The following is a 24363-nucleotide window of genomic DNA, read 5'->3' on the forward strand; positions in this document are numbered from 1 at the left end:
TGCCCTTCTCTTCCTCTCCCTCCCTCCCACATCTCTCTTCCCCTCCCATCCCTGTTCACCATCTCCTCCATCTCTCTTCCCTTTCCATCCCCATGCAGCATCTCCTCCCTCTCTGGTGGTCTGACATCTTTCTCTCCTCCTCCCCCTTTGTGGCCTGGCATCTCTCTGTCCTCTTCCCTATCTTAATCTGGAATCTCTTTCTTCCTTCATCCTCCTGTAGTCTGACATCTCTCTCCTTCACTTTGCCCTTCCTGTGGTCTAGTCTAGTGTCTCTCATCGCCTTCCCTCCTCCTCCCTTCCATGGTCTAACATCTTTCCCTCCCCCCTCCAGTAGTCAGACATCTCTTTTCTTCCTTCTCGTGGTCTGATACTGATACCTTTCTTCTCCTTCTCACCTGGTCTGGCATCTTACTTTCCTTCCCCATCTAGTACTCCATCTCTCTCCTTCTTTTTCCCCTTCCTGCGTTCAGGTATCTCTCTCCTCTCCTTCCCTCACTCCAGTTGTCCGATCTCTCTCTCCTTCCCTTTTCCCCTTCTTGTGATCTGGTATCTGACTCCTCCCTACCATGGTCTGGCATCTCTGTCCTTCTCTGGAGGTATGGCACCTCTTTCTTTCCTCCCTATTCCCGCGGTCGGCGGTCCAGCATCTCTTCAGTAACAACCTCCCTCCCCCGTGATCTGGTGCTTGCTCACTCTTCTCCTTCCCGGCAACCGCTCTTTCACTCTTCGGGCCTCGGGCAACGTGAATTAAGTAAATAAGCTGTCTTCGGCGGCCCAGAAATTTTCTCTCTGCTATGCAGGGACAGAATGTAGTAGCAGAGGGAAAGCTTTCTGGCCACTGAAGACAGCAATTTTAACTTCATTCACGCTGCCGGCGACCCGAAAATTGAAAGAGCAGTTGCCAGGAAGGCGAGGCACTGGATCCTGTGGGGGAAGGGGGCTGGAACCCTGGACTGCAGCGTAGGTCGCCATTGGAACGCTGACCTTGCAATGAAGACCGCTGCTCTAGTATTACAGCCTCCAAGCACTCTACATAGAACAGCCGTCTACTCTACCCTGGAGACAAACTAAGGAGGAGTTGGCTAATAGAGGGTATAACCCATCCATTTAGAGTGGTCTGGTAGATGATAAAGAAACCTACCACAGAATTTCAAAAATCTGTGCAGTTCTCTAACTTTTACTGCAGAATCCCTATCTGTGAACTGCCGCAGGCAACTGGCGACAGTATCTATCTTCAATTATTTGAATCTGAAAAAAATGTTACAATAGTAATTTACTATACAGTATATATATTTATATATATCTGTGGGTTTAACACTTCACCTTTTCTTAAAGAGTTAGTCCTAGAAGGAAAAACCCATAAATCATTATTACTTAGATAAATAGCATGGACACTATTTACTTTTTGGAATGCTGCCAATTACGGTTGGACGTTTGGTCTGACCTAACATTTTATTTTATTTTTTATTTATTTAATTTTCTATACCGTTCTCCCAGGGGAGATCAGAACGGTTTACATGCATTTATTCAGGTACTCAAGCAGTTTTCCCTGTCTGTTCCGGCGAGCTCACAATCTATCTAACTACCTGGGGCAATGAGGGGATTAAGTGACTTGCCCAGGGTCACAAGGAGCAGCGTGGGTAGCTCTGGACTGATGTTCACTAATAGAGATGAACGAAAGTCTATAACGCTTGTTTTCAAGGGCTTCTATGAGGGTGAAGTGGAGCACCAATGTGCTATAAATGCTTCCCTTGTAAATACTACATAGTAACTGTTTCTACTAACTAATGCATAGTAGCGGTCATTTCTCGCTCTCTCTACTTACAGTATTTTGATATACCGCGCGCCGCATATAGTCCACCCTATTATCATGCACCTGCTTACCAGGCAACAAGACAAGAACAGTGAGATGTGGAGGAAGTGCTCGCACACATCTCACCGATAGGTAACAAGCAAGTTTGGGTTAGTTTCGCCACATGCGCAGTGTACTGTAAAGCTGGTGGGTCGCGGCCAAGATGTAGAAGTGTGACTCGGTGTTTGCAAGAGAGTAGGGCACGTCAAGTACTATTATCTGTTAAGGATAAATGCTTGGAGCTAATGTTGAAATTGTCTTCCCGATTTTAGAGTAGGCCGGAACTATACACTGGTGCCATGTTGTAGTGGGGGAAGGAGAAGTTGTATGTTTGCCGGAAGTTGAGGCGGTTGCTGCTGTTCCCACGGGGAAGCGTCTGTTCAAGGGGGAGCGGAGCCGGGGTAAAAAAGCAGCGGCTTCCTCTCCTTTTCCGTATCCATGGAGCCGGTTCCCAGCATAGACGTCAACGCGACGCAACATTTACGGGATATTTTAAAACTGGACCGGCCCGGACCAAACGGTGAGGGGGAGGGGTAGCTAAGAATGTGCGGTGGCAGATAGTGTGGTAGCAGCGCCTGTCTGTATCTGTGTTGTGTGATTTTTTTTACATTTTCGTTTGTCCGGAGATTCGGTCTTCAGGTATTTCATGTTGAGAATACAGTACACCTTTGTATCTTTTATACTACGTGATGAGAAAAAAAGTGGAGGTCAGGATAAAAGTTTTTAAAATTTTATTTGTTATGCTGACTGACTATCTTTAAAAAAAAAATTTTCTCCTGATCTGCTTTTTTTGTTCTCATCAAATTGGATCTTGTGGATCGGTTGTATTGTTGTTTTCGTTATATTATACGTGTTCTCTTTTGAGCTTTTTGTTCGTCCTTTCCTCTGTGGGATTTTTGGTTATTTTTATTCTGTGGTACCTACTCTAAATTTATTTATTTTTTTTTTTTTGGGGGTCTATCTATTCTGGGTTTATGCGATCCTAGTGAACCGTCGGCATTATCTGTAGCCTTCTTTTACTGGTGCATGTGACGTGGTACTAATAGTAGAAAGCTTGTCAAAAAGTTAGGATGTGATCTTCTTGTCCTGTATGATTTAGTCGGAGGCAAGGGTGAAACAACTCCATGTTTAACTAATTATGATGCTGTATTTGTCCTAGAGAGACATGGATTCTTAGTACTTAACTACAGATCTTGCTTGGTAAATGTTAGGCGTTGGTAAGGACTAATGTGTCTGTCAAAGATGAGAGAAGCATTTAGACATCCCTTTAAATCAGTATGACTGACACATTGTGAAAGTAAGAGAGTGCCAGACATAAAGAGAAAGGCGGGAAATTGTATGTGAGAAAGTAAAAGCCTGTGAGTGTTTTGAGTGAATATGTGGAAAAGTGAGACTGTGTGTGACAGTGTATTTATTATATGTTCTCTTTTCACTGCTTGGCATGCAATTGCAGTACTAGCTGTACAAAGAACAAATATGGCAACATCATTGTCATTTGGTTGCAAATTCATACATACGAGGGCTGTTCAAAAAGTATTAGACCTTAATTTTTCTTATGTAAACAAATAAAGCTAGGGAGGCGTGATTTGGTGCACGTATGTAGGCGACCCTAATGCGCATGCTTGAATTTTTTCCCACTTACAGAAATTGTCAGTCACCGGCAGACCGCCGATGAGTGAGGAAGTGTAAGTGAGCACCGTCTGATTTTCATTTTTGACAAAATGACAGAAAAAGTTGAGCAATGCTACTGTATTAAATTTTGTGTTAAAGCTTGACGATTCCTAAGTGGAAACGATCCGCAAGATTCAACAGGTCTTCGGAGACGAAGCAATGGGCACCACACAGATAAAGAGTGTACAACCGCTTCGGAGATGGCTGCACATCAGTGGAGAGTAAAGCACGTTTTGGTAGGCCCTCAACATCCAGAAATGGGATCATCATTGACCAAGGGAGGACCCTGGTGATAAAGGATTGTCAAATCACCAACGGGTACTACCAAGAGGTTTTGTAATGCCTTTGTAACTCTGTGAGATGCAAACGGCCGGACCTGTGGGCAGCGGACAATGGGCAGCTCCATCACGATAACACACCTGCCATTCTTCACATTTGATACGGAGTTTCCTGGCCAAACACAATCCCCCATGTTATTCCTCAGGCTCCTTATTCTCCCGACATGCCTCCGTGTGACTTCTGGCTTTTCCCAAGCTGCTTCTGACAGTGGCAGAACCGTTGGAAGAAGTGTGTGGTAGCCTAAGGAGACTACTTTGAAGGAGATTAGTATAAGATTGTTGTATCTTAATATGAGTATTTTTTATGAATAAAGTTCTGATACTTTTTGAAAAGCCCTTATATAGTGACAGCTATGAATGCATTCTCTAAAGCTAATGCAGGTTATTGCTTGTGTACTATCTGACCATAAGTCTATTTATTGGGATTTATTAACTGCCTTTATGAAGTGATTCACAAGGCATTGCATAGCAGGTATAATTCAACATAAAACTTACCATTTTGTTAACAGCATAACAGTAGTAAAAAGACCAAATATAAACATAAATACAGTGAATGAGATTAACACAAAATCAGTAAATTGAAACTTATTAATAGGACTACCATGAAACAGTTAAAAAATATACTTATTAACAGGATTGAAATAAGAGAGATACAATACTTATGAAGCATCTAATAACCTTGTTAGAAAAATAACCTGCATGCTTAATAGTGCTTAGTAGTAGTTCAAAAATTTAAACAGCAAGTTTTGAACAGGGTGAGGGCTGCTTATCGGATTGGAACAACGTTGCTTCCTGGCACCACTGTGTTCAGATTTATATGAATTTATACTGTTTCCATTGTGTCTTATCCATACCTTACTTAGCACAGCAGCAGATGAATCCAGAGACCAGTGGGATAGCACACATCGACCAGCAGAGAAACTGATTAATAGGTTGGCATTCCTCCTGTATATCCAGTATGCTCTATCTCCCAGCAGGAGTTGGTAGCTATCCTTTTAGCTCCTGGATTCTGGCTGTGCCTGGTGAAATTCTGAGGAATAATCATTTCTTATCCCAGGACAAGCAGGCAGCCTATTCTCACATATGGGTGACATCATCCGATGGAGTCCCGATGTGGACGCCTCACAAGCAGACTTCCTTGAAAAACTCGAAGTTTCGAGTTGCCCGCACCGCGCATACGCGAGTGTCTTCCTGCCCAGCACAGGGCACGTCTCCTCAGTTCTTAGTTTTCCGCGGAGCCGAGAAGTCCGTCTTTGACTCTCTGCGTTCAACTTGTTCACTTTTTGCCTTCTCTTCAACCCCAATTGGTGTATTTTCTTCACGAATCGCTGTTTTATTTTGTTTTATTTCCTTTAGTTCAAAAAAAATATAAATTTTTTTTTGTCTTCTGTCTGTTCTCCAGGACGGGCTGCTCGGCCGCAGCCCGCGAGGTTCAACTTTGGGGGGGGGCTATTTTTCGGCCTATGTCCCGACCTACTACAGGCTTTAAGAGGTGTAGCAAGTATCAGCGCGTGATCACCCTCACGGATCCTCACAGACGCTGCCTCAAGTGCCTTGGACCGAAACATCATCCAAGGTCGTGCCTACCTTGCTAAACACTTCAGTCTCGTGTTTTCAAGCGTCGTTGCATTCTGATGAACAAGCTCTTTGAGATGGAGTCTCCGACTGATCCCTCGACTTCAAAGGCGTTTTCAGCCTCGACTTCCATCGAGGCTCCTTCTGCGCCTCCTGCTTCCACCTCGAGCCTCATCAAACCTTCATCGTTTGCAGCAGCTCTTGCTTCAACGTCATCTGCTGTATCTTCCCCTTTTTCCTCGGGTCAAAAAGCTCAGCAGTCGGTTCCACCGGTGGTGATTAAAGTGTCCAAGACTACTAAGTTGAAACACACTCACACTGCCTCGAAGGAACCTCCAGCCAAGGCAGGTGGTCCGGTTTCAGACACAGATCCAACCTTGACGGCTTCTTTCCAGACCATATTAGAGAAGCAGTTTCTTCAGTACCTTACTATTATGGGTCCTAAACTGCTTCATATTATCCTGCCTGGGCATTCAGCAGACTCCCTCGAGGTCGAGCCGCTTCCTATGTCCCAGTCGGAGCTTCCACACTCTTTGTATGGAGCAGAGTCTCTGCGAGTGTCTGGTCTGCCATCCAAGCACGAAAAGCAAGGAGTAGATTCTTTGCGAGTGCATCGACAAGAATCCTCACACTCTCAGCAAGGAGCAGAGTCTTTGCGAGTGCATCGAGGTTCCTCCTCCAAGCCTCTGGAGCTTCGATCTACAGCCTCTAGCCCTATTCATACATTGGCATCGGCTGCTTACGTCTCCGAGGCGAAATCGGCTCGATTCTCGAGATCTGGTTCTAGACACAGTTCTCACCACCGTTCGAGGCCTTCATCGAGGCATTCTTCCAGGCATCGTTCTTCACAGGATAAACCATCTTCCTCGAAGCCTCGTTCTACTCCAACCTCGACCAGACCACTGACTCCTCATTCGAGGTTTCCGATGCTGGACCTCGAGGATATTCCGGTCTCGATTGCCTCGTCCAAGTCACCAGGTTCCTTTGATGCTTTTCTCCATGCCGAAGCTTCTTCTTCAACACAAGGTGCCTCGACGTCCTCGAGTCCTTCTCGAGGCAAAGCATTGCCAGATCAGCTATCTTTCTCGTCTTTCCTGCGACAGATGGCTGTAGACTTGGATATACAATTGGATACTGGCTCCAAATATTCTAAGGAATATCTAGAAGTAATGCGTCTTCCTCAGCCTCCGGCAGAGTCTCTCAAGCTTCCACTTCATAAGCTTTTGAACCAGACTTTTGCTCAATGCATGGAGACTCCCTTTTCCATACCAGCAGTTCCAGGAAAATTGGACTCGAGGTATAAGACTGTGCATCGCAAGGGATTTGACAACTCACAGTTATCTCATCAATCCTTGCTTGTTGAATCTTCCTTGAAGAGATCCCATCCTTCCAAGGTCTATGCCACAGTTCCTCCTGGAAGGGAGGGGAAAACTATGGACAAATTTGGACATTGCATCTACCAGAATGCTATGATGTCCTCTAAAAGTCCTCAATTATAATTTTTATTTCATCACTTATTTTTAATTTCTTCTTTCTCTTCTACCGAAGTTTTTGGCTTATATGGATAACCACATGCATTTTGAGTTTCAAGAAGTCATTGCTTCTTTCTCTTAGTTACGTCTCCATCTCCTGCAATCATCTTACGATGTCTTTGAGTTATCTGCCTGAGTGTCTGCTTGCTCTGTGGGTATGTGTCGTCTTGCATGGCTTCGTACCATTGACATGGACTCTAACCTTCAAGACCGCTTAGCTAACCTTCCTTATCAAGCCAACGATCTCTTTGACGAGTCAATCGAGGAAGCCACTAAAACATTATCTGACCATGAAAAATCATTTGCTTCAATTGTCAGACCTAAACCAAAGCCAGCTCCTGCCAAGCCTGCACGCCCTGCTGTTATCAATCAAAGGTGTTTTGCTCCAAAGCCGGCTCCTTATACTCGCCCTCCTCTGAAAAAACAACCTCAGAAGCAACAGAAATCCCAACCTTCTGCTGCACCTAAGGCTTCGCAGCCTTTTTGACTGTTTAAAACAGAGCATAACCTCCACCGTTCTGTCTCTGTCTCTTTTTCCCCCTATAGGAGGTCATCTCCATCATTTTTACAACCGATGGACATTAATTACATCTGACCTCTGGGTACTTACCATCATCAGGGAAGGATACTCTCTTCATTTCACTCAGGTTCCACCAGAGCTTCCTCCAAAAGAGTATCCTTCCAATCCATCCTAGACCGCCCTTCTTCTTCAGGAAGCTCAAGCTCTGCTTCATCTCCATGCCATCGAACCAGTTCCCTTGGAACAGCAGAACAGGGGGTTTTACTCCCATTACTTCCTTATTCCGAAGAAGACGGGCGATCTGCGACTCATTCTGGATCTCAGGGCTCTCAACAAATTTCTAGTCAAAGAAAAGTTTTGAATGTTGTCCCTGGCATCACTTTATCCCCTTCTCGAGCAGAACGACTGGTTATGCTCTCTGGATCTCAAGGAGGCCTACACTCATATTCCCATTCATCCGGCCTCCCATCAATACCTCAGATTTCGGGTGGGGAATCTGCACTATCAATACAGAGTACTACCTTTCGGCCTGGCCTCGTCTCCCAGAGTGTTCACCAAGTGCCTGGTAGTGGTAGCGGCAGCTCTAAGGAATCATGGTCTTCAGGTATTTCCTTACCTCGACGACTGGCTCATCAAAGATTCCACATCTCAAGGGGTTATTGTAGCGATCCAACGGACTACCTGGTTCTTACAAAGTTTGGGATTCGAATTAACTTTCCCAAATCTCAACTTTAGCCCTCACAGAATCTACAATTCATTGGAGCTGTTCTGGATACTGTCCAACTCAAAGCATTCCTTCCACAACAACGTCTGGAAACTCTTCTTCAACTCTGTCACACAGTGTCTTCCCGCTCTTCCATCTCAGCGAGACACATGATAGTACTTCTGGGTCACATGGCCTCCACAGTACACGTGACTTCTTTTGCTAGACTTCACCTCAGAATACCTCAGTGGACCCTGGCATCTCAATGGATGCAGGTTTGCGATCCTCTTTCTCGACAATCAGTCATTCCTTCTTTGAAGCAGTCTCTCCGTTGGTGGATGCTCTCTTCCAATCTTTCCAGAAGCTTGCTTTTTCAAAGACCCCCTCATCAGAAGGTCTTCACGACAAACTCTTCAACCTATGCTTGAGGCGCTCATCTCGATGGTTTCCGTACTCAAGGCCTCTGGACCAGTACGGATCGTCAGTGTCATATCAATCAGTTGGAACTCAGAGCGATCCTCAGAGCTCTCCATGCTTTTCAACATCTCCTTCACGACACAGTAGCCCTCATCCGCACAGACAACCAAGTTGCCATGTATTATGTCAACAAACAGGGAGGGACAGGGTCTGCCTCCTTTGTCAAGAAGCTCTGGAAGTTTGGGACTGGGCAATCCGCCACAACACCTTCCTCAAAGCAGTCTACATTCAAGGGGCGAAGAATTGCTTAGCGGACAACTTGAGTCGTCTCCTGCAACCTCACGAATGGACACTCCATTCCTCGCCTCTTCATCACAGACTGCAAAAATCTCCAAAAAGATCTGACAGCGCTGGAAGAGTGGGCCAAAAAGTGGCAAATGAGCTTCAACATAGGGAAATGCAAGGTCATGCATGTAGGGAAAAAGAACCCGATGTTCACTTACAAAATGGGGGGATCACCGCTAGGGGTGAGTAACCTTGAAAGAGACCTGGGAGTGATGGTAGACACATCATTGAAGGTGTCGGCGCAGTGCGCCACAGCCTCAAGGAAGGCAAACAGAATGTTGGGCATCATTAAGAAGGGTAACACGACCAGGACGAAGGAAGTCATCCTGCCACTGTATCGTGCAATGGTGTGCCCACACCTGGAGTACTGTGTCCAGTACTGGTCGCCGTACCTCAAGAAGGACATGGCGGTACTTGAGAGAGTCCAGAGAAGAGCAACTAAGCTAATAAAGGGTATGGAAGACCTCTCATATACTGACAGACTAGAAAAGCGGAGACTTAGAGGAGACATGATAGAAACCTTCAAGATCATGAAGGGCATAGAAAAAGTAGACAGGGACAGATTTTTCAAATTACGGGGAACCACAAGTACAAGGGGGCACTCATAGAAATTGAAAGGGGAAAGGTTTAGAACAAACGCCAGGAAGTTCTTTTTCACTCAGAGGGTGGTGGATACATGGAACACGCTACCGGAGGATGTGATAAGCAGGAGAACGCTACAGGGCTTCAAAGAGGGTCTGGACAGGTACCTGGAGGACAAAGGGATTGAGGGGTACAGATAGGAGTAAAGGTAGGTAATAGGGAGAGGATTAGAGGCAGTTACAAAATTAGTCAGGGACACTGTTCAGGCAATTAGGCCTGATGGGCCGCCGTGAGAGCGGACCGCTGGGCAGGATGGACCTCTGGTCTGCCTCAGCGGAGGCAACTTCTTATGTTCTTGTAAGCTGCTAGAAAGCTTACAAATAGACAATGCTATCACTAAAAATGGACTAGATTTTCTACATGGTGTTTTTCTCATCATAAGGAGCCTCAACATTCCTCCTTATCTTCTGTTTTGGACTGCCTGTTGCACTTATCCAATTCTGGCCTCAAGTCTACATCTATACGAGTCCATCTCAGTGCAATTGCGGCTTTCCATCAGCCTATTTAAGGGAAACCCTTCTCTGCTCATCCAGTGGTTTCCAGATTCATGAAAGGACTTTTCAATGTCAAACCTCCTCTCAAACCGCCTCCTGTGGTTTGGGACCTCAATGTTGTCCTTACTCAACTCATGAAGCCTCCATTTGAACCAATGGATAAGGCTCATCTAAAGTATCTCACTTGGAAAGTGGTATTTCTCATTGCTCTCACTTCTGCTCGACGAGTCAGTGAGCTGCAAGCTTTAGTCACTGACCCACCATTCACTGTGTTCCATCATGACAAGGTGGTTCTTCGTACTCATCTGAAATTCCTACCTAAAGTGGTCTCAGAATTTCATCTCAACCAATCCATCGTCCTTCCAGTAATTTTTCCTAAGCCTCATTCTCACCATGGAGAATCAGCTCTTCATACTCTGGACTGTAAACATGCTTTGGCCTTCTACTTGGAACGCATCAAACCACACAGAACTGCTCCTCAACTTTTTGTTTCTTTCGAACCCAATATGTTGGGACATCCAATTTCTAAGTGCACCATCTCCAACTGGATGGCGGCTTGTATCTCATTCTGCTATGCCTAGGCTGGATTACCCCTTCACAGTAAAGTCACAGCCCATAAAGTCAGAGCAATGGCAGCTTCAGTAGCTCTCCTCAGATCTACACCTATTGAGGAAATTTGCAAGGCTGCTACTTGTTCCTCGGTTCATACCTTCACTCCTCACTATTGTCTGAACACTTTCTCCAGATGGGATGGACAGTTTGGTCAAACAGTATTACAAAATTTATTCTCCTAAATTGCCAATGCTCCCACCATCCCTTTCTGGTTAGCTTGGAGGTCACCCATATGTGAGAATACCTGCCTGCTTGCCCTGGGATAAAGCACAATAACTTACCGTAACAGGTGTAATCCAGGAACAGCAGGCAGCTATTCTCACAACCCACCCACCTCCCCTGGTTGGCTTCTCTGCTAGCTATCTGAACTGAGGAGATGCGCCCTGTGCTGGGTGCGAAGGCACTCGCTCATGCGAGGTGCGGGCAACTCGAAACTTCGAGTTTCTTCAAGCAAGTCTGCTTGTGTGAGGCATCCGCATCGGGGCTCTGTCGGATGATGTCACCCATATGTGAGAATAGCTGCCTGCTGTCCCTGGATAACACCTGTTACAGTAAGTAACTTTGTTTTCTGTTGAGATTTATTTCTCTTCAGGTAGAAAGGGGTGACTGGCTGAACGGTGCCAGCTTTGGGAGTTACACCTGGGCCCCCCCAGGTCTCTCTGCTCCACCCTCCCCTCCAGTGGATTGAGGGGTTTATTTTGGGCTCTTATTTTTCTTCTTTCCTTAGTAAAAAAAAACAAAAACAAGAGCCTCTCAGTGTGAAGCTGTGCTGTACTTTGTCAGCTTACAACTGCCAGCCATAACTTCTGTCCTGTTGAATCCGATAGGAGGTTTGATGAGTTGGTCTTTTCTCTCTGGGGTATCTAGTGCTGATTGAGGGTTTTACGGGCGTTTTGGTGTGTAGTTGGCGTTCTCTGTTGGTGTTTTTACTTTGCAAAAAAAAAAAAAAATTGAATTACATGGCAGCTGAGGCGGTTAAGCTGTGTTTGTTCTATTCCGCCAGGTGTGCAGACGCTGCGGCAGAAGATTTATTGTTGCCGGCTAGCAAGGCTGTTTATTCCCGCGCTGGAGAAGCGCGGTCGATCTCCTCTTCACTCGCAGTGGAGCCCGCCACGCTTTATTGCATGTCGGCGTCTGGGAGGAGTTTGGCGTCAGGGGGAGCTTGTGAAAGATGCGGTTTCGCTGCAGAACGCTGTGTAGGCCGGGTCAGCAGGGTTAGTTCAAGGCACTTTTTTGCCAGAGTTTGTTATGTTAATGCACCGTGCCTTTTTATTGCAGGGCTCTCAGCCTGCACAAATCCCTTCTACCTTTACTCCTCCGGTACAGCCTCAGGCGGCAAAACATCGTAGGCTAGCTACCGCGGATGAGGGGGACCCTGACTCGGTTTCCCCTTGTCTCTGACTCTTCCCGAGTCTTTGGAAGAGGGGGAGGTGACGGAATTGGACATGGAGGAGGCGCTAGGTAGGGACATGGATGATCCTACTGCGCTCCGTCTGTTTCACAGGGAAGAACTTTCCTCACTGATATCTAAGGTGTTGCAAAGGTTGAACATCTCTCAGGAGGATCCACTAGTATCTGGATCCGCTAACCCTCTTATGGCGGGAACAAAAAAGCCGCCTAGATCTTTTCCGGTTCATGAGGCCATGCAGGAGCTTATTGCGGCTCAATGGGAGACGCCGGAGGCAGGTCTCCGGGTGATGAAAGCTATGCAGCAGTTGTACCCACTGGCTCAGAATGAGCTGGAGCGGTTTAAGCTCCCTAAGGTGGACACGTTGGTGGCCATGGTCACCAAGAAGACTACCTTGCCTGTTGAGGGGGGTATTGCCCTAAAGGATGTCCAGGATAGGAAGATAGAATCTTCGCTTAAGATGTCGTTTGAGGTTGCAGCAGTTACCTTGCAAGCGGCAGTGTGCATTTCCTATGCAGTGCGGGCGTGTCTTCAATGGTCTCAACAGATGGCAGATAGAATGATGGAGTTAGGGACTGCGGTTCCATCCGAATTGGCAGATGTAGAATCGGGTTTAGCGTATTTGGCGGATGCCTTATATGATATTATTCGTGCCTCTGCAAAGCAAATGACGCTTTCAGTAGTTTATCGCAGATCTTTGTGGCTCCGTAACTGGGCGGTGGATGCAGCGTCCAAGCTTAGACTCGTGAAACTCCCTTTTAGAGGTAGGCTGTTGTTTGGTGAGGATTTGGATAAGCTAGTGAAAGATTTTGGTGATTCCAAAATGCAGCGGTTGCCAGAAGATAGGCCTAAACCGCCTTTGAAATCCTCGTCTGCCAGACCTCGCTTCCGCGATGTTAAGCGATATAGGCCGGGTAAGCCGTCATTTCAGCCGTCTTACGGTTCTTTCTACAATTCTAGACTTAGATTTCTGCAAAAGAATTCCTTTCGTGCCGCAAAACCCCCGACAGTTCAGCCAGCCCATGCTCCAGCAGTTTGCAATCAGCAATGACGGGATCTCTGCTCCCTCCAACATTTCTTTGGGAGGACGGCTATCTTCCTTTCTGGTGGAGTGGGCCAAGATTACGTCCGATCAGTGGGTATTGGACATTATTCGAGAAGGTTACAAATTAGAATTTTCCTCTCCCGTCGCCGATTCTTTCTTGGTATCCCCTTGCAATGGTGCCACCAAGCGAGACTCGGTACAGCTCATCCTTTAAGTCCTTCTGGATGTGGGGGCTGTGGTTCTGGTTCCCCTATTAGAGGTGGGCCTCGGCAGATATTCCATTTACTTCGTGGTGCCCAAGAAGGGGGGGGGGGGTCGGTCAGGCCAGTACTGGATCTCAAAAGGATCAACAAATTTCTCAAGGTCAGACATTTCCGTATGGAGACTGTGCGCTCAGTCATTGCAGCGGTTCAACCAGGGGAGTTCTTTACGTCCCTCGATCTCAAGGAGGCTTACTTGCATATTCCGATCTGGCCTCCGCATCAGAGATTTCTTCGGTTTGTGATCCTAGGCCAGCATTATCAGTTTTGGGCGATGCCTTTTGGTCTCACCACGGCACCATGCACCTTTTCGAAGGTGATGGTAGTTGTGGTGACGTTTCTTCGCAAAGAAGGGATTCGGGTACATCTTTACTTGGACGATTGGTTGATCCGTGCGTCTTCCAGACAGGAGAGTGTGTCAGTGACCCAGAGGGTGATTTCCCTTCTTCAGTCTTTGGGGTGGATCAACTTTCCAAAGAACTCTCTTACCCCATCCCAATCATTGGTGCATCTGGGAGTGCGGTTCGACACTTGTCTGGGGAAGGTGTTTCTACCCAAGGACCGGGGAGAGAATTTGCAATCTCAGATTCGCCTACTTCTCCAGTCGCCCAGACTGAAGGTTTGGGATTATGTGCAAGTTCTGGGATCGATGGTGGCGGCTCTGGAGGTGGTGCCATGGGCTCGCGTCCACATGAGACCGTTACAAAAGTCTCTTCTATCACGGTGGTCCCTGGTGTCTCAGGACTACGCTTGGCGTCTTCGATGGAATTCTCAAGTTTCCCTCAGCATGCATTGGTGGCTCAACGAGGCCAATCTGTTCAAGGGCATGCCACTTGCGACACCAGACTGGATCGTAGTTACGACGGATGCCAGTCTTCTGGGATGGGGGGCTCAGTGCCTTCAATCCTCTGCACTGGGAGTTTGGTTTCAGGAGGAGGCTCAGTGGTCAATCAATATGCTAGAGTTGAAGGCGATCAGGCTTGTGCTTCTAGCGTTTCAGTCCATGGTTCAGGACTGACCGACGAGAGTCTTCTCAGACAGTATCACGGCAGTGGCGTACATAAACCGGCAGGGAGATACCCGAAGTCCTCAATTAGCCAGTGAGGCACTGGTCCTGTTTCAATGGGTGGAAGTTCATGTTCCTCTTCTCTCGGCAGCGCACATTGCGGGTCAGGCAAATGTTCAGGCAGACTTCCTCAGCAGAAATCTTCTAGATCCAGGAGAATAGGAACTCTCCGCTCAGGCGTTCGATCTGCTAGTTCGGAAGTGGGATCTTCTGGAGTGGATCTCATGGCCTCGTTTCGCAATGCGAAGCTTCCTTGGTTCTTCAGCAGACGCAGAGAGAGGTAGTCAGAGGGGGTAGATGCATTGGCTCTTCCATGGCCTCCGGATTGTCTTCTTTATGTGTTTCCTCGGCCGATAATAGGTCGGGTGTTGCATCGCATCTCTCTCTTTTCGGGCAGGGTGATCCTGGTAGCTCCGGATTGGCCATGTCGTCCTTGGTATGCGGACCTGATCTGGCTGTCGACGGGCGATCCGTTGCCGTTTCCGGTGACTCCGGACTTACTCACTCAGGGTCTGATCAACATGGAAAATCCGTCCCACTTTGGCTCTTGAACGGTCGCGGCTGAGGCGTAAGGGTTTTTCAGAACAGGTCATTTCCACTCTTCTTCAGGCCAAAAATAGATCTACCTCTGCCTCATATGCTAGAGTTTGGCGGGTTTTCGTGTCTTGGTGTGCTACTCTGGGTCTTTCGCCCTTTAAGGCTTCTCTGTCTGATATTCTTTCCTTTTTGCAGGACGGCGTCACCAAAGGGTTAGCCTATAATTCCCTTAAGGTTCAGGTGGCGGCCATTGCTTGTTACAGATGCCGGGTATCTCATTCACCTCTGGCGTCTCAACCTGATGTTGTTTGTTTCCTGAAAGGGGTGTAACATATTCGGCCACCTGTTAAGAGGATCTGTCTAGAGTGGAGCCTTAAGATTGTCCTTGGGGGGTTGCAGAAGGCCCCGTTTGAACCGTTATCTCATGCGACTTTAAAGGATGTCACGTTGAAAGCGGTGTTTTTGGTCACGATGGCGTCTGCCCGAAGGGTTTCGGAGTTGCAGGCCTTGTCGTGCAGGGATCCTTTTTTGCGCATTTCGGATGCCGGAGTGTCTGTTCGGCTGGTTCCCTCATTTCTTCTTAAGGTGGTGTCTTCCTTTCTTTTTTTTTTTTTATATTATCTTTATTAGCAATTGTAAAGGGAACATACAACCAGGAGTACAACAAGCAGAACAAACAGAGCAAGCATAGATTCCAACTCTAGAAACCCATAACAGCAAAGGAGTCGCAAAACAGGAACCCAATGGTCAGATGCCCAACACAATTGACATTTTTGTTTTGAAGTACAAAACCCCCCAAGCAGACACTCACAAACCTCAAACACTCGGCCTCAAACCACAACAAGCAGACCGCGAACACTCCACAGTCATACCCCAAACCACCAAACACCCAAATACACATACACTCACATGCACAAGTGCTATCTCCCGGTGAGAAAACAAAAGAAAGAAAAAAAAATAAAAAATCAAGCACCAGCCCCACCAAAAGTAATAATCACGGAAGGGGGTCCGAGTCCTTCAGCTCCGAGCTAGAACAGGCAGTTAATGCCCGCTTCCATAAATCGTGATAGCCGCGGAGGGCCAAAATCTCAGCTCTAGAAACGCGGCGAAGCTCATACCGCCCCACCTCAGCGAAGCGAGTGAACCAGTGCGGAAACGAGGCCACCGAGTCATCCACCCAATGCTGCAAAAGGAGCTTTTTGACCACCAAGACAGCCATGTACAGGACCCTGCGTTGGTCACCCAACAGCAGGAAATCATAAGACCAGGTCACAGCTCGCTGAAGAATGCGTTCCAGAAATGGAAAAACTCTCAGCCATAAGGCCGAAGAAGGGCATTCCAAAAAATGGTGCGTGAGGGTACCCAAAAAACGATTACATTTAGTACAAACGGCTCCCTCCCAGAGGCCCATGCGAACCCCCTGGGCCCGAGAAATATAAGCCCGATGCAGAATTTTAAATTGCATTTCCTGAAAATCTGTGGAACCCCCCAAGAAGTGCACAGTTTCAAAAAGATCTAAAAATGCCCTACGATCCAAGGTAGTGCCAAGCTCTGATTGCCACCGGGAAGCCAATTGATCAATAATTCCCAAGTCCATTGCATTCTTCAGAATCCGGTACCAAGTAGCTAACTTGTTAGAAGCCGGAGGTACTTGAAAAAACTAAACATCCAAGGGACCACAGAGCCAAGCATCCCCCCATTTACGACCAAGGGATAAATAGTAATGCCGGGCTTGTAGGTAAGCCCAAAAATGGGTCCTGGGCAGGTGCCAGTGAGCTTGCAGCTGAACAAAGGTGGGAAACCGACCCCCCCCCACTGTGAGGAAGTCCTGAAGAGTTCTGCCCCCTCTCTGCTCCCACCGCCGAAACCAGGGATAGCCCACTCCCGGGGGAAAGTCAACATTCCCATACAATTGTAACAAAAGGGAAGCTGCCGGTGTTTTACCCTGCCGACTCCGCCATCACCGCCACGCACGCCGCATGGGAAGAAGATACGCAAACTTAGCCCCGCCCCCCGGTAAAACAGACAACGGAGCGTGAAGAAGAGACAGGACCGAGTGAGGGGCACACCAAGATTCTACCCAACCCTGGGGAGAGAATTTATAACAGCCCGACCAGCCCTCATGGATAAAACGAAACAGAGCCGCGACATTGCAATACCAAAGATCAGGAAGGTTCAACCCACCCCTATATTTATCCAAAGACAAAGTGGCATAGCTAATCCTGGCTCGCTTACGCCGCCAGATGAAAGAGGAAACGATTGACCGAAAGAGGCGCACATCCCTAGCAGTAACCCAAAGAGGCACTGCCTGCAAGGGATACAGAATCTTAAGGAGAAGCACCATCTTAGTCAAAGCCACTCGACCCCAAACACCCACCGGAAGATCTCTCCAGGTATCACACAAACGCTGAATCGCCTCTAGATGACGAGTCACATTAGATTGGTACAGAAGTTTGGGGTCTGGACTTAAATACACACCAAGATAACGCATAGGCCCCTTCACCGGCGGAATCTCGAGGCTCGCATGCCAGGGCTCCACCTTAGTGGACCGTAATGGAAGAAGTTCAGATTTATCACAATTAACCCGCAAACCGGAAAGATCTCCAAAAGAGCGAACCAAAGCGAGGACCCGCGCTAAGTCCCGACGGGGTTGATCAAGATAAAGGAGAATGTCATCCACAAAAAGATTAATACGACTCTCCTTGTCCCCAAGACGAATGCCCTGAAGAGTTGGGTCGTCACGAATTCTAGAAGCCAATACGAAAAGTAGCGGGGACAACGGGCATCCCTGGCGCGTCCCCCATCCCAAAGCAAACGGTTCAGTAAACTGACCATTGACTAAAAGTCGGGCCTGCGGCCGTATATATAAGCTACTAATCCATTGAAGAAGAGAACCCTCATTGTCAAACCGACGCGAAACCCAGAAAAGATATTGCCAGGAGATACTATCAAAAGCTTTCTCCATGTCCAAGCCCACAATGGCCGATTCTCCCTCCAGTCCCCGCCTGGAATGAAGGGCCATCAAAGCTCGGACAAGATTCATCGATGCATAACAGCCCGGTACAAATCCTGCCTGGTCTTCATGGATCAACAATGGCAAAAAAGCATTCAATCTGCGTGCCAAAAGTGCAGCAAAAAGTTTAGCGTCCTGATTAAGGAGGGAAATAGGTCGATAAGATCCCACCTGAGCCAGATCCTTGCCAGGCTTAGGAAAAAGCACAATGTGGGCCATAATAGGGGTCCCCAAACCTCGCTCTTCGGAGAGCACATTGAACGCCGCCGCCAATGCAGGGGATATCTGATCCGACAATATCTTGTAATACTCAGAACCATACCCAACAGGGCCAGGGGCTTTAGTTAACTTAAGTTGCTTAATACCAAGCTGCACCTCCTTGGGGGTTATAGGCGCGTTCAACTGCTCCACCTGAGCAACCGTCAGTTTAGGAAGCTGAAGCCCCTGGAAAAAAGCATCCCTGTCCGATTCCAAGAACGGTCGATTAGCATATAAGGATTCATAAAAGTGGACAAATTGTTGTTGAATCTGCTGCGCCTGAGTGTAACGATTACCAGCCGTATCTTGAATAGACAAGATAACCTGCCGAGTACATGGAGGGCGGACCAGAGTAGCCAGCAGACGCCCTGTCTTACCCCCCCAAGAATAGAGTTTATACCGTTGAAAAGAAATATCCCGAGAAGCTCTCTGCGTTAAAATGGCATCAATCTGGCGACGTACCGTCAGCAGACGTAGTCTATCCGCTTCAGACAGGGAAATACTGTGACGCACCCTCAAATGTCGAAGCTCCCCCGATAAAGCCAGTAAATCAGCATCCAATTTTTTCCGCTTGCGAGAAAGATAGGCAATAATAAACCCCCGCAAAACCACCTTGGAGGCCTCCCAAAATGTCACTGGGTGGATATCATCGGTATTATTGTGAGAACTATACTCCAGCCACTGCTCCCTGAGAAATTTATGAAAATCAAGATCTCTATAAAGGGAACACGGGAATTTCCAATGCTTTTCACCCGGCTCCGGTGTAAACTGAAGATCCATGACAACCGGGGAATGATCCGAGAAAGGAGCTTCCTCAATATCAATCCCAGACACTCTGTGGAGCAGAGAGGGAGAGATCAGCAGATAGTCTAACCGAGTATAGACATTATGGGGATGGGAGTAAAAAGTATAAGTGCGTTCCGTCGGATGCAAAGTCCTCCAAGTGTCCAACAGCTGCAACTGGCTAAGCAAAAAATTTACCCTCTTGGCTCCATGGTCCCTCGTCCCCTCTTTGGACGGGCTACAATCCAAAGCAGGATCTACAGTAATATTGAAATCCCCTCACACTACTGGTTGGTAAGTAGGGTACATGGCTATCTTGGCCAGCAGAGCTGAAAAGAATTTGTGGTTATACACATTAGGAGCATACAAGTTGCAGAATAACCAATGATGACCCCATAACTCCCCCAAAACTGCAACATAGCGGTCCTCTGGGTCCTGGAGAACTTTATGAAGGTGGAAAGGCAGTTGTTTATGAATGAGTATTGCAACCCCTCTTTTCCGGGTGCCAAAGGATGAATAATAAACCTCACCCACCCATTCCCTGCGAAGCTTAAGATGTTCAGCCGGGGACAAATGAGTCTCTTGTACAAAAGCAATATCCGTTCCCCTCTTCCGGAACCAGGACAAAACCTTCTTCCTCTTGACAGGAGAGTGGATCCCATCCACATTGAAAGTGGCTATAGTCAACTTAGTCATGGAGGAAAAGGGCTGCCAGACACAATAGCAAGGAACAACCAGCTGGAAAAGATAGAAAGCCCCCCAGCTAGGCCTCCCATCCAGAGTACCAGGGACAGCAGCACCCCAGAAGATACCCAGGGGCTCTGGAGCAGAACAAATCCCACCCAAGGAGATCGCAGCACAACACATCCAACCCTCCCCCCACATCCCATGCACCCCCCCACACATACCAACATGCATGCAGAACACACATCACCCCCCTACCCCCCTCCCAGACCCCACCCCCCCCACATTCCCAACCATCCCCACTCCCTCCCCCAGAGCAGACTATCTCCGAAGGCCCCCCCAAACCCACTCCCCACAGAACTGAAAAAACTAAGAACAAAAAACTGCACTCCCAAAAACAGGAGCAACCTAAAGGCCAAGTCCGTGCTCTCTTAGACCCACAGCCTCCCACATAGACAACTGTTGCCTACGCGGTACAGAGATCAGCCAGCGCTGAGGTCCAAGTGTCTCTCACCAGCAGTCCAACCCAATTGAAGTCCAACAAGGAAGTAAATGGGTGAAGTGGGACCGAAAGCCCCTGCGACCAGGAGTGAACAATCCAACCTCCAGAACCAGGAACCCAGCCGGGGCCCAGGCCAGGGCACCATGCCCGGGCTCATCCAATCAGGGCCGCGCAGCTCCAGAGGAGGCGACAGAAGTCAGGCGATGGGTCCTCAACTGCCCAGGGCAACCAAAAACAGACTTAAGCAGGCAAAATCCTCCAGGGAGACCACAGGACTGGTGTCAGTTAGCATTAAACACCCTGATCAGCCGCCGGGGCTCCGCCGTCCACGATCTCAGGCATAGAGTCCATAAAGTGTTGTGCAGCCGCTCTGTCTGTGAAGGTTTGTGGCCTCCCATCCCGCCAAATGCGGAGAGAAGCCGGATACCCAAGCGCAAACCTCACTCCCCGACGGTGGAGCATAGCGGCGCCATTTCCTTACGAAGGAAGGCCACGTGCAAGGAGTAATCATTGAATAGCAACAGTTTTTTCCCTTCGTACTCTAGCCGACCAGATTTCCGAAAGGCTTGCATGATGAGCTCCTTTTCTTTCCAATTGATGTATCTAGCAATCGCGGCTCTCGAGCGGTTGTTATCCCCCACGCGCTGGCCCATGCGGTGCGCTCGCTCACAGATGAAACCGGCTGCTGGAATCTCCAGGCCAAGCTGCGTGGGGAGCCAAACCTGGAAGAAGTTATAAAGGTCTTGATCAGCCCTGAGCTCAGGCAGCCCCACCACTCTCAAATTATTTCGTCGCTGACGGTTCTCCTGGTCATCCAACCGGCCCGTCAGTGCTGCCACCTGAGCTTGCAGAGCAACCACACTCGCGCGATCCTGTAGCGCTGCGTCCTCACTGTCGGACACCCTCTGCTCCACCGCTGCGATACGGCCAGCTTGCGTCTCAACTCTCTCATTTATACAGTCCATAGCCAACTGTAATTTGTGGAGCCTGTCTTCCAGGGCTGCAGAGACCATTCGGGAGATTTCCAGGGCCCATTCGCCCCATTGTGCTGGGGCAGAAGCGGGAGTTGGCGCCGCTGCTATTTTGAGCACAGGAGCAGCAGATTTATGCTTCGGCGTTTTCGCTGATTTAACCGGCATGCTGGGCTGAGGCGTGCTGTCCGGCGGCTCCCCACGTGCATACCCCCCCGCAGAGATCTCCGGGCAGGCAGGAGCGCTGCAATGAGGCGTAGCTCGGGAGTGAAGCAGGCTTGGAAGGCCATGGGCTAGAGAGCTCCTAGACACGCGTCTGCCTAGGTCCGACGCATCACGTGACCCCCCCCCGGTGTCTTCCTTTCATGTGAACCAATATCTCTTCCTGCTTTTCAGCGGGAGGATTAGGGGGAGTGCTTCTCTTCTTTGCGTTTCCTTGACGTGCGCAGAATCCTTCTTCATTATTTGTGGGTTACTAACGACTTTCGTCGTTCAGACCACCTCTTTGTGTTGTTCGCGGGACGCAACAGAGGTATGGCTGCGTTCAAGGCTTCCATCACTTGTTGGGTCAAGGAGATCATTGCTTCAGCTTACTTGATGGCCAGAAAGCGGTTGCCGGAACAGCTTCGTGCACATTCCACCCGAGCGATGGCTACGTCTTGGGCCGAGTCCAGGGGTCTTTCCTCGGACGAGATTTGTTGTGCAGCTACGTGGTCTTCTAAGAATACTTTTTCTAAGCATTACAGGTTGGATGTGGCCGCCCGTGCGGATGCTGACTTTGGCGCTTTGGTTATTGCGGAGGCGGCATTTGCTTCCCACCCAGTTTGAGGTGTGCTTTGCTACATCCCACTGGTCTCTGGATTCATCTGCTGCTGTGCTAAGGAAGGAAAAATTATGTTCTTACCTGTTAATTTTCTTTCCTTTAGTAGCACTAGATGAATCCAGAGCCCCACCCTTTCTGCAGATGATCTGTCCGTTTGTTGGTTGCAAGTTTCAGTTTTGTTATTGTTGGTAGTTGTATTCTGTATTTTACCCATTGCAATTGGTTGCTGGAAAGAAGTTTTTTACATGCTCAATATTTCCTAGTTCCGGATGCTTGGGCAAGGAGCGATATTGGATATACAGGGGGAATGCCAACCTATAGGACCACCTGTTAATCAGTTTCTCTATCTCCACCTGCTGGTCGATGTGTGCTATCCCACTGGTCTCTGGATTCATCTGCTGCTACTAAAGGAAAGAAAATTAACAGGTAAGAACATAATTTTTCCATCTTATGCCTTAGACCATCTTTTCTTTCCCATTCTCCCCAGCGAGCTCAGAATGCTCTTGAGTACGGTTCCTTCCTTCCTTCAAAAGTGGTTTCTGTCTTTCATGTGAATCAGGAAGTTCAACTTCTTGCATTTGTTCCTTTCAGTTCAAAGGCCCAGGACTGAGTGCTTTGGGCTCTGGATGTACACAAGCTTTTGCTGCGATATTTGGAGCTCACCAAAGAGTTTCATGTCTCAAACCACCTGTTTGTCCTGGGGGATGGAGGGGAGTCCTGCCCTCAAGGGCAAGCCTGCCTTTAAGGCTACCATTTCAAGATGTATTTGAGTGACCACTTCTGCAGCTTATGTAGTGGCAGGAAAGAATCCCCATCTTGGGGTGTGGGCTCATTCTTCCAGAGGTGTTTCCTCTTCCTGGGCCGAGTCTTCGGTGGTATCTCTGGATGAGATTTGTAGAGTTGCTACGTGGTCTTCCTTGCACACCTTCTCCAAGTTTTACAGATTGATGGGTGGTCAAGCAGGATGCCACTTTTGGTGCCTTGGTTTTAGCAGCGAGCTCATCAGTCCCACCTTGATGTTTTAGGAACTGCTATGTTATGTCCCACTGGTCCAGGAATAAAGGGGGATTCTACAAGAACGAAAGATTAGGTTTTTATCTTTACTAATGTTTTTTTCATGTAAATCCTTCCTTTATTCCGGAAATCTGCCCTATGTATTTCTGTAAGCTGGATTTATGTTTTGGACCATCCTTCATAAGACTGCATTTGACTGGATCTAGCACTAAATTGGGGGGTGGGTTGTGGTTCCTGGTTTAGTGTCCCCTTCTGACAGGATGTGTCTTCTATAGCACTGTTTTTGTCGTTCAGGTTCTAAGGTTTCATAACCTGTTTTCTAGTTTTCATTGTTGCTATTTTGCATATGTTAATATGAGCAGAATTGATTTGTTTGGCGGAAGTTCCCTGTCTCTCTTATTTATTATCTTCTGTAGATGTTCCTGGCTGCTTGAAGACTGACTGGTGTCCAAGGCATGCTCCAGGATATGCTAGCAGAGGGAGGAGTTAAGATTTCAATCATCTGAAGCTTTATACAGGGCCTGGCGGCTAGGGATGTATAAAACTCACTGGTCCCGGAATAAAGGGAGGATTTACAAGAAGGGTCATTACATCTCAAGTGGACCAATACTGAAAATTGCCCACATTCGATCCCCCCTTGAAATCCAACTAAATTTTACATGGGTGTTGTCTAGGGTCTAAAATGAAACTCCGTAAAATATTTTGGATCTATTTCAATTTGGTCAGGAGCTAGGGGTGGTTGAACAAAAGCAATCAACGCACTCCCATGCCTTGTGTGACCTAAAACGCCAACTTTGCTTAAGCGCTGCGGCAGAAGGAAACTACTTTTTGCAGTTTGGTACAACACCTTGGGGCAAGTTTTTGAGTTTGAAATCTTTTTGCGAACGTGCTTCCATTTCTACAGATCAGCAAAGTAAGCAAAAAAATTCACGAATGAAAATTTTTGGCACAGTTTGGCTCCATACTGCTGCTGGTAGGTAAGTCAGCTGAGGGTACAACTTTACCAGCAGACATATACCATGAGGTACTTCCAAGATTTGCAATATGAGCTTTTATAGTCAAGTGACGCTGAATATATGCCTGCACATTCTGTACCATTAAAAATATGTTACTAATTACTGTCCACGTTCTCTATATTAAAATTACATTACATTACATTAGTGATTTCTATTCTGCCAATACCTTGCGGTTCAAGGCGGATTACAAAAGAAGTTGTCTGGCCATTTCCAGAGGAATTGAAGAGAAGAGCAAGTTGCTTCAGAGAATTGGGATGAGTCTTGCGGTGTTAGTTTGTCTTC

General features: G+C 47.7%; 1 protein-coding gene across 4 annotated transcripts in view; it reads left to right on the top strand.

Annotated features, from left to right (window-relative positions):
• Positions 1-1832: 1832 nt before the first annotated feature.
• Positions 1833-24363, top strand: part of EDC4 (enhancer of mRNA decapping 4) — a 1195251-nt gene continuing 1172720 nt past the window's right edge. The window contains exon 1 of one of the 4 annotated variants that reach the window (XM_033940763.1): positions 1833-1945. Coding sequence is in view for 2 of the 4 variants with exons in the window: in XM_033940759.1 (XP_033796650.1) it covers positions 2291-2372 (82 nt within the window). In the remaining 2 variants the exon portion in view is untranslated. The other 3 variants (XM_033940759.1, XM_033940760.1, XM_033940762.1) reach the window with 3 other exon arrangements.

The sequence above is a fragment of the Geotrypetes seraphini genome, chromosome 4 (assembly GCF_902459505.1).
Source record: "Geotrypetes seraphini chromosome 4, aGeoSer1.1, whole genome shotgun sequence".
Classification (NCBI taxonomy): Eukaryota; Metazoa; Chordata; class Amphibia; order Gymnophiona; family Dermophiidae; genus Geotrypetes; species Geotrypetes seraphini.